General features: G+C 42.0%; 1 protein-coding gene across 5 annotated transcripts in view; it reads right to left on the bottom strand.

Moving 5' to 3' along the window:
• Positions 1–3920: 3920 nt before the first annotated feature.
• Positions 3921–13568, bottom strand: part of LOC147673982 (fatty acyl-CoA hydrolase precursor, medium chain-like) — a 408709-nt gene continuing 399061 nt past the window's right edge. For all 5 annotated transcript variants that reach the window (XM_086945063.1, XM_086945066.1, XM_086945065.1 and 2 more), the window contains exons 13-14: positions 4237–4309; positions 3921–4150 (exon numbers count right to left, since the gene is read on the bottom strand). In XM_086945063.1, the coding sequence (XP_086801189.1) occupies positions 3964–4150; positions 4237–4309 (260 nt within the window). In that variant the 3' untranslated portion in view covers positions 3921–3963. The remainder of the gene's footprint in view (positions 4151–4236; positions 4310–13568) is intronic.

Here is a 13568-nt window from a genome sequence, read left to right on the forward strand (position 1 = left end):
CCGTCCGGCCGGGCAGAAAGATGGGAGCTGCTCCGGCAAAAAGGTAGAGGGAGGGTCCCGCCGCAGCGAAAGCTCCGCGGCGATTCTAGCCGTGGGAGGCTGCTCCACGGGATCCGCCCCGCCTGGGTGGGGAGCTAGAGGCGGCTCCGGCGGCACCTGGAGGCTTCGGCTCCGGCCGCTGCAGGCTTCTCCACCCCCGCCGGGGGGAAAGAATGAAATTGGTCCGGCCGCCCTAAAGGCTCACGAAGGGTCCAGCCGCCACAGACTTCTCAGCTGCTCAGGCAGCTCCGGCGGCGTGCAGACTCTCGGCGATCTCGGACCTCAGCAACCAGTAAAAACGCGCTGCTCACAGAAAACCAGAGGAGTAGAAACCGAGCAGAATCTCAGCAGTAACGTTTTAGAATAACCATGACAAACCGAAACAAACATTGAGAAAGCCAGAAGGATAGCAGCCATACCTAGACCTGTTGCCTTTGCCAATGCACGTTAAACGTTAACACTGTTTCCACTAGTGCTTTGCCCTCCTAGCATCAGTTTAATACCTAAATAAAGCAATCAGCAACTGAAAAGTGGATATTTAACCTTTGCAAGGGGTCTTCCAATCAGTGGCAACACTTGGGGCAGCGTTTTTAGCAACTTTTGATCTGTTTGAGCTGTGCTTTGGTTCTAACTTACGAAAAGAAAAGTTGACAGGAGGAATGCTTGAATATCTCAGCAACTAAAAATAACTCTGAGCACATCCCTGACCATCATTATTTTGCCCACTATGCCACTTCAGACAGAGACCAGACATATGCAAATCAGACTAGTTTCTGCTCCAGTAGCAACAGTTCAACCCGAACTGCCAGGCCAAATCACGTATAGATGCAAAGAGAAAGAGACCCTGCCGTTGTATCATATTTAGGCCTTGTTAGTGAGATATAGCATGATCCCTATAGCACATTTAGCACAGGACCCACTTTGTGGCATCCCTGTGGCACTTGGAGTGCATGGATGAGACCAACATGACCTAAACTAGTCTGGGACTGCCTTTGTCCTGTCTAGAAGTGATCTAGGTTTTTGGCAGGTAACCAAGCGGTTTCTTTAACCCAATGATCTTTCTCTTCTCTTTGACCTGCAGATTGCGCCCAGATCTGCACAGCAAGTATTTAATTAAATCAGATATCATACTGAGATTGTAAATTGTGACCTGTAGATTAAAGTCTCATTAAATCATTGAGTCATCAGCCATTTTAATAATTGACAAAAATGTTATGTTATGTTATGTTATGTTACTATGTTATGTTGTTTTGTAGAGCGCTCAGCTGCTCCAAAGAGCGTCCCAGCGCTAAAAAGGCTTCAGAATATATGTGCAATCATTTTCTGAACAAATTGATCTTACAGCGTATCAAACCTGCAATTCACACACATTTTGATAGCTGGTACATTACCCTGTGAGCGCTTATCAGCAGCCAAGCATGCATGGTGCAGTTCACTGTGATCTATACACTGCACACACTAACCCACGTATATGTTTTACCAGGATTTCAAACTGTTATCTAAAGGTTACATATCTTTGATTTCCCACTGTGTCACCGGGATTGGATCCTTTAACATACAGATAGAACACAGATATTTACAGCAGCTTCAATTACTACATATCTTATCAGAAAATAGGACAAACCACACAGTAGGAAAAATACCCACTTAACCCCCTCTTTTCATTTCCTCCCAGACAGTACTGCATAAAAACCCAAATTCCCTGCTTTCTTTCCCGTGCCTGTAATGTTCCAGGATCTTTCACTGATTCAGGATGATTTCTAATCTTGTATGACCCAATATTGATCTGCAATGCATTCACATATCACTTTAACATGTAGAGACTTGCAGCTCACTGCGTAGCATTGGGAAATAGATTTTCCCAGGGTGACTTTAAGACTCATGATCAAAGAAGGATGAAACTATTAAATTAAACAAGCCACAATAAATCCTACAACTTTCAGAATCTCCCATGCTTTGCCACAACAAAGATCTAAATTCATTCACGCCGTATCAGTTTGCTGCAATCTAAATCCCTATTTCACTATCGCAGTATCACTGTTGCTGCTCTCAAGATGCTTAGTGAGTTCAGTGGGTGATCTTTACATCTCTGTGCTCTGCAGGCCAGCAGTCTTAATCCTGCGGAGGCCAACTTAATCTGTAATTTTTCCGAAATCAACAAATTGAGTACTATTACATTAGGAAGCAATGAAGAAGTGTAGTTGCAGCATATATAAGCATCAACTGTATTCAATTCTTTCCCTTTATAAGAGGTCAAAGAAATTCCAAATTTGTTCCTGTCAGTCACCCAGCACACTTCCATACTCCAACTGCGGTTGTGAGTATTCCCTGTATTGTCTCACTCATATTTACAACCGACTCCACACAGATCATCTCTGCGCAACGCTTCAAAAAAAGCTGCTTCGCTGATGTTGATTTCTAAAATCTCCAACTAGTTTGTCAACAACCTACTTAACAAAACAAAAGTTACAGTTAACTATAACAATATGATTGTAACCCACTAGTTTCTTAGTTTAGTTTTTATTTCCAGCAAATTATTTTTATCCTACATCCCTTAGGTCTCTTTTCCTATCCAGGCAATGGCTCCCATGCCAACAAGGCCCTTCCATTTCGTCGGTAATCATGGTTGACATTAATGGTCTTCCTATTTCTGATAACAATTGCTCCTCAACCTTCATCAGAATCTGCTGCACACTACCCTTAGGCTATTGAGATGCAACGTACAATTCACCTAACCTCCAATCAGGATCTTCCTCAGCTCCACAGGCACCCTCCCAATCAGGTTTAATCTAAATATTTTCCTAGAAGGCTCCAGCTTGCTGCAGGATAAATATGTTTGTGGCTGAGTTGGAACTTATCAGAAATCTGATAGACATTATGGGGCAGATTTATCAAACATTTGCACTTGTGTGGTGTCACCAAATGTGGCACAAAGGGACGTAAATGACAATTTACCTTCCAAACCACATCTTGGTCTGCGCAGTTTAGTGCACCCGAAGCAAATAAATACAGGAGTTCTTTTGCATCAAGGAAGTGTTCTACGTCTGGTACATGGGCCTTCCCATACAACTGCCCATGGATTTTGACACAAAACATAGATAGGGAAAGTCTTTATGCAGGTTTAATGTTGGAGAAAAGATTTTTCTCCAAACATTTCAAACTTTGCATGTGTGCTGTACTCTACCAGACACATAGAAGATGGGGAAAATTTTCAACTATGTCTAAGCATTGTATTTTGTACTGGAAGGGTACACCTCTAGCACAAGACCTTGACACACTTCCTTGCACACATCCAGCGCACATATGCATGGTGCAAGGAGGCCTGAAGTGAACCGTGCATGGGGAATGAGAAGGGACCCAACAGCTTAGTAGATATGGCAATGTACTGCTCTCTTCCTTTGACGCAACTTAGTGCAGCAACTTTTTTTGCTAAATTGCGTTGTGTTAAATATTAGTAAATCTGACCCTACATCAACAACCAATAAAAGTAAAGTTCATTAACTCTTAGTAAAAAAAAAGAGAGCAACCTGAGTTTTGGTAAGTAGATTTTTGAAAAATCTGGTCAACTGAGTCAAGAACAGTGTAGACAATAATCTTAGGCATCAGCTTCTCGTCTTTCAGGCTGAAATTAAGGCATCTTTTTTGTATGTTAGCTCAGGTGCACAGTTAGAATTTGATTGATTGGCATCTAAACTTACGTAGACCAGACATGCCCCTCAGCACTAAAGTAAATGATAGACCATACTTTATATTGTCTCTGTGATGATGCTAGTACTTAATGCATACAATATGCCCCAAAATATCTCTGACTGCGGCTAAATTCCCTTTTAGAAAATAGTCTCCAGAAGGAGAATTTAGAAAATGCAGTGTAAAACAAGAAATTTAAATTAGACTCCTTTATGTTTATTTTATATTGTGCAGGAATCATAATTCTGCATGCTGTTTCTTTTGGGCATTGAGTGCCTTAATTTTCTCAGGAAGCTTTTCACTCCAGAATGTTATTCTGTGATCTTTCAGCTTCTTGCCTGCCTTCTGTTGCAGGTTTATCTCCAGATATTGTTCACCAAGACCATAGGCAGGCCATTCCATCAAACCGTCTCCGTTAGGATTTCTGCAGAAAACACAATTTAAATTGTCGTTTATAATTAAATGATTTTCTGTTTGAGGAATTATCATCATACTGGTTGAGCTTCTTACCCATTTCGCGCAAAGTTTGCCCAGTAGTTCATCATTGTTCTGCTAAGGTTTTTTTCCTCATCGGTAAAATTAGCTGAGAAGTAAAACAAAGATGTCATTTTCCAGTTAACTGTGACAGATCATATGACTTAAGGAATTTATTTAATTTATTTACATTATCATAATTCTGATCAAGATTTACCTTTTAATTTACAAAAGGAAACTTGATGAAAACCAATTCCTCTGCTAGAAAATGGCTAGTAATATATTTTATTGCAAAAGATACAATTTTATTAAATGGTAAGAAAATGAAATAAACAATAGCAATTGTTAAAAATAAAAATGTTACATTAAATGGAATAAAATGGAAGATCATTCTGATGGGCTGGTTAAAAAATAACAAGGTTAGTAAACATGGAAGCAGTGGTTAATTTGGGCTAGTGGGTCTCTGGGTCCTGGATTTGGACTCAAATCCAGTTAATAAAGGACTGCTAGATGGCAGGTGAACACTTTGGACACAGGGTTGCAGGTGAACCATCAGGATCTCAGCTAAGTGACCTTAATAAAAGGATTTATCACTCTTATGCTGATAGACCAGCCAGCACGGAGAGCAAATTGAGGAAATGGGAGCGCATGTGTGTAAGAAATAGGGTTATTAGTTGAGAGTGATGAGAGCCCAACTCAAATAATGAACACAATCATTTTCAGACTTAATTATAATAGTTATTAACTAAATTTGTGCTTACCCATTTTGCAGCTTGGCAAAAAAGCAGTCAGGCTTATCATAGAGGCAATGTCTAAAGTATATATTCAGCACAACATAAGGAAAATCCCAAACGTATTAATAAAAATAGAGTACACTTTAATAAATAAAATGGCAAAATCCATTAGATAGCACCAGAGTTATGAATTTTTAACATTTTAGGTAAGAATAGCAGCAAGAAGCACAAAGCGCCAATAGTGGTTATCTGTTCTGGCTGGATCGATCAAAATCAAAAGTTCAGGTCGAACTGGTGGGGCGCAAGTTGGGTACAATAACCAGGTTCGTCTTGGTAGAAAGTTTTACCTTCCGACTTAGTCCAGTTCCATGCGAGGAGCCTAAGTCGGAGCTTCGCGTTGGCAGAAGGACCATGAGGAGATTGTTGTTCATTCAGTCAAGAGCTGGCGACCAGTCGGCGTTTTGCATTGGCAAGAAACGTGGGGCGGACATTGCTGATGTGAAGAGTACGGTGCGGGTGAAGTCCAGAGTCTGTAGCCAGAAAAGTTGCATCGGCAATCAGATGCAGGTTCCGCGTTTCTTTGACACCAGTAAAACCTAAGTACATATGTCCTATGCTGGATTTGGCCCTCTCCACAGGGTCAGTCAGAAACATTTAGTGTTAAAGTGTATGTGTTCTTCCCCCTAAAACATGGTAAAACTGACTTACACCTGATTGGTACATTTAATTCACTTGTAAGTCACTCGTACATGGTACCACGCATACCCAGGGCCTGAAAATTAAATACAACTAGAGGACAGCAGCTCTCATTGTGCCACCCACTAAAAGTAGCCTTTTAAAACATGTTTTAAGCCTGCCACTACAGTTTGTGACGCAGTTATAAACTGCCAATTCGACCTGGCAAAATTAACCCTTTGCCACACCTAAACCCTCCTTTTTTATGCAGATAAGCAACCCCTAAATCAGGTTCTAAATAGCACACTGGGCAGGGTGTATGGTTTTTAAAAGTAGTCATGTTCTTCTACGTTTTACATGTCCTGGTAGTGAAAGGCTCCTAAATTCGTTTTACACTACTGTAAGGCCTACCTCTCCCATAAGATAACATTGTGTCACCTTATTACTAAGGTCTTCTGTTCTGAGTTCTGGGCACAAACAAGCTCCAGTGTCCTTCTTGCAACTGCCCAGCTGATCTGCTGCACTCTGCATCCTGGGATCTGCAACTGGACCTGCCTGAGCCATGCTGGTTTCTGCTGGAGTTAGTTTCTGATCTCAAAGAGGTGTCTCTCCGGGTCTCGGATCCTTGCCTGGCATCAGCTGAGCTCCTCCTGTGAAAACCAATTTTTTTAACTATGTGTGCCAGACTTTAAGAAGGTAAATTTTCAGCAGGACTGACGTGGCCCTTGTATCCAGCCCGCATTCCATTGTGGTCGGCCTGAATTTGTGACTTTGTCCCGGTGTAGCGCAAACAGTTACCCACAGTAAGCACTTTCTGCTTCTTGGAGCTACTTTTACTTAAACCTTTAACCTACTTATTGAATTTTTGTCATTTTGGTCTCATTTTAAAATTAACTTGTACTCTATTGCTCTAAATTGGTGTGGGATATCTCTTCCGAGGTGTTTTCACTTTATCAATGTTGTGTGCAGCATAAATATTTAACACTATGGGGAGATTTACTACTTCTGGAGCATCTCTGCTAATCAGCAGGGATGCGCCAGAAGAGTTGCGACGCATCTGCCCACCCGTGTGCTACCACTGATGCGCTGCATTTACAATGCAGCACACATGGCGCACGGATGGGCAGATGCATGTCGCATCCCCGGGGGGAAAGACAGCGCATTGCTGGAGTTGCGCCGCAAGCGTGACGCAGCTCCAGCAAGTCTTGGGGTGCCCCTATCCCTAACCTGCTGCGTCAATTCTTACACCTGCTTCAAGCAGGCGCAGGGTTTTGACGCAGCATGACCTTAAAAGTGACTGAATGAAATCTTGTAGATTTCACTCAGCCACTTTTAGGAGGTGTTCCTGCGCCAGAACGCCCCCTGCACAGGAATGCACACATGTGGCGCAGGGCTTTACAACGTGACGCATCTCCCAGATGCATGGCGCTGGCTTTACACCGCTGCTGTGTCACAAAAGTGATGCAACGGCGCACAAATCTGGCATAAGGGGCTTGTAAATTGGCCCCTGAGACTCTAAGTTAAGACTGGCTGCTTTTGTGCAAAGCTACCAGCTCGTTAAACAGGTCAATTTTGTGACTTTTGTGGTTCACTGTTATGGCACACAACACCTGCCCTCCCAGTGGAAGCAGAAGATGCATGAATGAAGGTGCAGAGCCCTGTCTGTGCCTGGAAGGAGTGTTTGAGCGCTGAAGGACATATGTCTTTAGAGGTCACGCACAATTGCATGCTCACTATTACATGCCCAAGTCCTTTCTACACACTGTGTTTTTTTGGCCTTGTCATTCAAGAGTAGGCACAGTTCAGAATGATTGTACATTTGCCACAATTGCACATTTGACACGCCCATACTGCCAACCCTGCCCTTCTAGACTGTTCTAGAAGGTTCTAGACTGCAGTAGAAGCTTCTAAATTGGCCACACCCTCACTACCACAACTTGCTCTTTTAGACTGTTCTGGAAGGTTCTAAACTGTTCTAGTAAGTTCTACATTGGCCACACCCATAATGCCACACCCTGCTGTTCTAGACTGTTCTAGAAGGTTCCATAAACACCTAATGCTCTCACGGGCCATTTTGGCCAACAAAGACTATTTAAGCCATGCCTGTCGTCCCATCTATTGCTAGACAATCAGTGACTCAGGCTAAGAAGCAAGAAGACATCAGGGTGAACCTGAAGCTACTGCTCCTGGCCAAGCGGCAGTAGGAGACACCGGCCAGCAGTGCAGTGCTGAAGGCGTGCCAAAGGCAAGCCCGTCTGCGCCCGTCTGTGCACGGCCAGTGCTCAGCGCCAGACCTCCTGCTAATTTTTGCCCAGGTTTACCAGACATTTTAACATATTCAAGTGGAGTGCTATATAGCCTTAATCTCAATTTTAACAATATTCCAGTTGTCTATATTTGCAGCCGGGGAACTGCCTTCCACACTCCGAGTTGTCCAAGGGTGTGGAGCTAAATTGCCCGACTTATTACTTGAACCCATTACATGCATGCGTAATTTGAGCAACAATGAGAAAAATATCCAGCCCAAACAAGGTTGGAAATGTGTTCTTATCAACGCTCGATCACTGGTGAAACACAGCCTAGAATGTGAAGCCTTAATTATGAATGAGAGAATAAGTATCGCATTTATAACAGAAACCTGGACAGACGATGCCTCGGGTCCAGACTTGGTGAAAGCCACCCCGCCTGATTTTCTGTGTTTCACACTTAATAGACCCAATAGGAAAGGGGGTGGTCTTGTGGTTATTTACCACAAGTCAATTAGGTCATCTTCTAACCCGCTGATCAACCTTGGATTTGAAGCTCTTGATTTCTGCTTTTACCTCTCACATCACTTTACTTTTAGAGGCACTCTAATATCTAGAGCGCCTGGACTGAGAAACTTATTCCTCAGGCAAACTGTCAGCACAATCGAAAACGTTTTAAGTGCAAAAGCTTACACTATAATCAGAGATTTTAACTTTCATTTAGAAACACTCTCTGACCCTGACACCTCTAACCTATTAGATATGATGAGTAATGTGGATCTAAATCAGCTGGTGACTGGACCTACACACAAGGCCGGTCACACACTAGATGGCATTTTCTCAAGCGAATCACAACTATGTTTTATAGATACTCTCCAAATCATTTGGTCAGACCACATGGCAATATTATTCGAAATTAGCACTCCCAGCTGTCACTTATAGGGAACCAGGGAAAGAACAACTGGTTAGCAGAGCCTGGAATGAAATGAGACATGAGACAATACAAGAGACAGCTCCCTCTTTCCCCACAGATCTGGATGAGGTGACACTAGCATATACTAAATGGCTAGAAACTGCTGGAGATAAGCTCGCTCCTGAAAAACTACTCTACCCTACTAGGGCAAGATCATCTTCTCCATGGTACTCCCAAGAGCTTAGAGACCAAAAACTGAAATGCAAACATCTAGAGAGAAATTGGAGGAAGGAATATAATGATAGTGATAGAAACAAATATAAACTTAGTTTAGCTCAGTACAAATAGCTACTTTTTAATACAAAACAAGAGTTTTTTACCAAACAAATAAATCTTGCAAAAATCTTGTCCAAAGAACTATTTAAAACGGTCACACCTCTTGCACTCCCAACTATTCCTACTATCATCACTAGCCAGGAATTATCTGATAACTTCGCTCAATTTTTCATAGACATAGTTGAATCAGTCTTCTCCACTTTTTCCAAGGATACAGATAATACCACTCGTACCCTGAGTGTCGGAAGTCAATTAGAAACTAAAGACAGGGAATCCTTTGACAAATTTGCCCAAGTAGTACCTTCAGATATATTAAACCTGATTAAGACGACAAAATCTGGTTCACCAAATGACCCCTGCCCTATCTCTATGTTGAAAAAAGCACCGGAATCAGTAGCTTCGGCCCTGACCTCCATCATAAGTTTTATGTTTTCTCAGGGATACTTTCCCAAAATCTGGAAGAGAGCCTCTATACTGCCTCTACTTAAAAAACCCTCTTCGGATCCCAAAGACCCAAATAATTTCCGACCTATATCGAGGCTTCCCCTGCCAGCGAAAGTGGCAGAGAAAATCATGAACGTACAATTGAGCACGTTCTTGCTTGATTTACAGGTGCTGGATCCATCGCAACTTGGATTTAGAGCTGGGCACAGCACCGAATCAGCCCTTATTAAATCTACAGAGGAGATCAGGACTTGAGCAAGGAGGCAAAGCAGTGATGATCATGTTGTTAATCTCCGCAGCCTTGGATACGGTCCATCTTTTCATATTGTTGGACCGTATGAAGGATATCGGAATTCAGGATGCTGCCTGGAAACTGCTGGAATCATTTCTCTCAAACAGAATGCAAACTGTCACTATGAGGGAATTTTCTTCCAAGCCTTTTTCCCTGCCAAGTGGAGTGCCTCAGGGCTCCTCGTTGGGCCCGATGCTCTTTAATACTTATGTGTCATCCTTGTCTCCACTCATTGAATCCTACGGTTTCTCGTTAACCTCGTTAACCTCCTATGCCGATGACATCCATGGTGCCTTTGTTGCCAGGAGCGCTGATAGAAACAGAATCACGCCTTAAAGTCTGTATGTCAGCAGTAGGCGGCTGAATGGCGCAGAACTGTCTTAAGTTAAACTTCCGGATTAATATTTGGTAACAACCATAGTTTTTGGACTCCGGCCTGGTGGCAGATTCTCTGGGGCCCTTCCTTTCCCGAGGAACAAAGCACAAAACCTTGGGTAATGGATTGACAATAAACTGAACAAATGAACACGGTTATTTCTACCACTGCCTACACTCTCAGAGCACTTATCTTGGTAAGCACAAGTTAGTACTTATGTTATATCGTACACAGAGTGACACTCAAAGAGGTTCTTCCAATAAAATTGGCCAGTGACGACTTATCTTGGTAAGCACAAGCTAGTACTTATGTTATATCGTACACAGAGTGACTCTCTCTTCTTTATACTAGGGTATGTCTTTATTTAAGATTTAAAACTTTAGTGGATGTACACAAGTCCGCTTATTTTTTTCCCCCTTTGTAACCCTAGCATTATGATCTCATACTGGTAAATAGGATAAATATGTCTTATAGTTAGTGTATCTATTCTGATCAGGGTGGAAGTTTTTGTAATTCCCTTTCTGAGGTTGTGTATCGTCAATCTTTTGAAGTTCCCCACTGACAATTTCCCTTGTCATTTTTGTCCATTTGAAAAATCTTATTTTTAGATTACAAAACAAGGATATTAACCTAGGAAGGAAGACAAGTCTACCTTTTCACAATCATCGTTTTGTGATTTTGGTAAGTGAGCTCTAATACCCTCCACTTGGGCCCCTTCAACTATACAACCTTGACATCTTTTTTGTATGTTTGCACTTGATGCAATAAGTTAGAACAATTATCTTGAGGACTATCAATGGCCAATAAAAGTGTTTATCAATTAGACACCCTTCTAGATATCAGGTTCCTTCTATGTAGGCTTCCCGCTTCCAATGGACTGCGTGTACATCATCATGCCTTGAACACATCAATGTCACATCACTTTGGAATAAGTGTTGTCCCTCCCACCTGATTAGTTGTGTTAACACTAACTCCATATACTCTGGTCGTTATTCTATGACCTTAGAATTTTCCTTTTCTTACAATTACCACTGCTCAAAATATATTTATGTTAGTTTGTGCCTTATATAGCTATATCCCAGTAGCTATATAAGTAGGGAGTTATTGTGATTTAGGTACTGCATCTTTTCTAGTTTTTTAATTTGTGTGTATTTTGAGATTGTGTTCTCTCGGTTTAGTTTAAATTACTTTTACATATGTCCTTCCCTTGCTCATTTACTTATGTATTAAATATGTTTTCCAGATATTACTGTGGCTCCTGAAGAAGGCGTTCCCAATAACGCCGAAACGCGCGTCGAATAGAATATTGTTTGCCACTTGTATGAGTTTTTTATATGTACTTTTCATATGATGATTTAGCAATTTGTTGTCTGTATAACTGATTTACATTATATGTTTTTATTACTTGTTTTTAATGCTAAAATTATGAATATATTAAATGAAATCTAGTTTTTTAATTACCTAGTTGTGTGTCCTTCTTGCAATTTCTCCCTTTACATGTGTTAGTATTATGCTATTTTGCTTACATTGTTTATTTCCCTGTACCACAAATTGATTTTCCTAACAGGGGGTCCTTGTTATTTACACTAATACACTCTCAGAGCATGCAGGAAAATAATACCTTTTCTACCCAAAGACTGTGTACAAACAGTAATCACCTCACTATCTCTGTCCAGGCTTGACTACTGTAACAGCCTATACATTGCCATGCAGGAGGGACTCCTGCACAAACTCCAACTTCTTCAAAATGCTCTCTGGGACCTCAAGACTTGCCTTTATCTCGGCTCAGATTAAAAAATCCACTGGTTGCCTATTACGAAGAGGATATAGTTCAGGCTACCCAGGCAAGACACTATATGTACCAGGTTTGGGCTAAAATCAACATACCCAACCTGCAGGAGCAACTCTCTTCGACCATACCAGAACTAAACTCTGACAGTAACATAGCCACCGATCAAATAAACACCTGGATTAAATCCGTGGGTTTAATTGCTGCCCCCATAAAAAAGACAAACTCAAGGAGAAAACATATGTCAGAACCTTGGTTCTCAGATAAACTGCTACAAAAGCAGACTGTACGAGGGCCGAAAGGAAATGGAAGGTCAACTACAGGGGAGAGGCTAAAGAAACCTACTGTAGGACCTTGGCAACTTATAAAAAAATAAAAATGGAAGGAAAATCTGAATATTTTACAATGAAAAGAAATTAGGTCAAAAACTCTAGTAAAGAACTGTTCGCCACAGTTAAGAAACTGACTAATCTTGACGCAAACAAACAAACAGAAGGGAGCATTGTACTATGCAACAAGCTGGGACAATTTTTTGTTAACAAAGTGAAATCAGTATATGAATCCGTTATTATCACCAACAACTCAAAATTGTCACAAGCAGAGGTAAACCCTAACCCCTGCAGGCATACAGAAACCGGGAAGAACCGGTCAGTAGAACAGATACGCCAAATAATACTGGCAACTAAGTCAGGAGGCTTAACAGACCCTTCTCCACCTAAGCTCCTACATCTGTTCCCAGAGTTACTCAGTAAACAACTACAGCTACTCTTTGACAAAATAATACAGACAAGTTGCTTCACGGATGTTTTGGAAACTGCATCTGTACTACCGCTGCTGAAAAAGCCCAATCTGGATCCGCTAGACCCGGCAAACTACAGGCCGATCTCAAGAATACCTTTTCCGGCAAAAGTGCTGGAAAAGATTCTAAATATACAGCTGGCTGGGTTTCTCAGATCCACCCATGCTTTAGATCAATCACAGTATGAGTTCAGGGAGGAACACGGGACCCGAGACAGCACTGATCATGGCAGCAGAGGAGCCAGGGAGAGTACTGGACGCAGGCGGGAAGGCTGCCTTGATTCTTTTAGATCTATTGTCAGCCTTCAAGACCATTAACCATGATATACTCCTGACCCGTCTAGCAGAATTGGGAGTCCATGACTCAGCACTCGCACTGCTTTCATCATTCTTGAGAGAGAGAACCTTTACAGTCAAACTAGGGGAATGTACATCTAAATCCTTGGGGGGTGCCACAGGGCTCCTCCTTGAGCCCCACCCTCTTAACATTTATGTTGCCCCTCTAGCAGCTATTATTAGAAACTGTAGGTTTCTCCCCGTTTGCTACGCCAATGACACCCAAATAGTGGCGTCTATCTCTAACAACGCTGACGAAACAGCGGGCAGATTTAGTAAATGAATGGAACAAGTCAACCGCTGGATGCAACTAAACTGTCTAAAATTAAACAGTGATAACACTGAGGTCATGCTACGGGGGTGAAGCCCAACATCTGGTCGCATAAGTGGTGGCATGATAGCCTGGGCAACTGTCCATCACCAGTGGAT

Source organism: Lissotriton vulgaris, chromosome 12, assembly GCF_964263255.1.
Source record: "Lissotriton vulgaris chromosome 12, aLisVul1.2, whole genome shotgun sequence".
NCBI lineage: Eukaryota > Metazoa > Chordata > Amphibia > Caudata > Salamandridae > Lissotriton > Lissotriton vulgaris.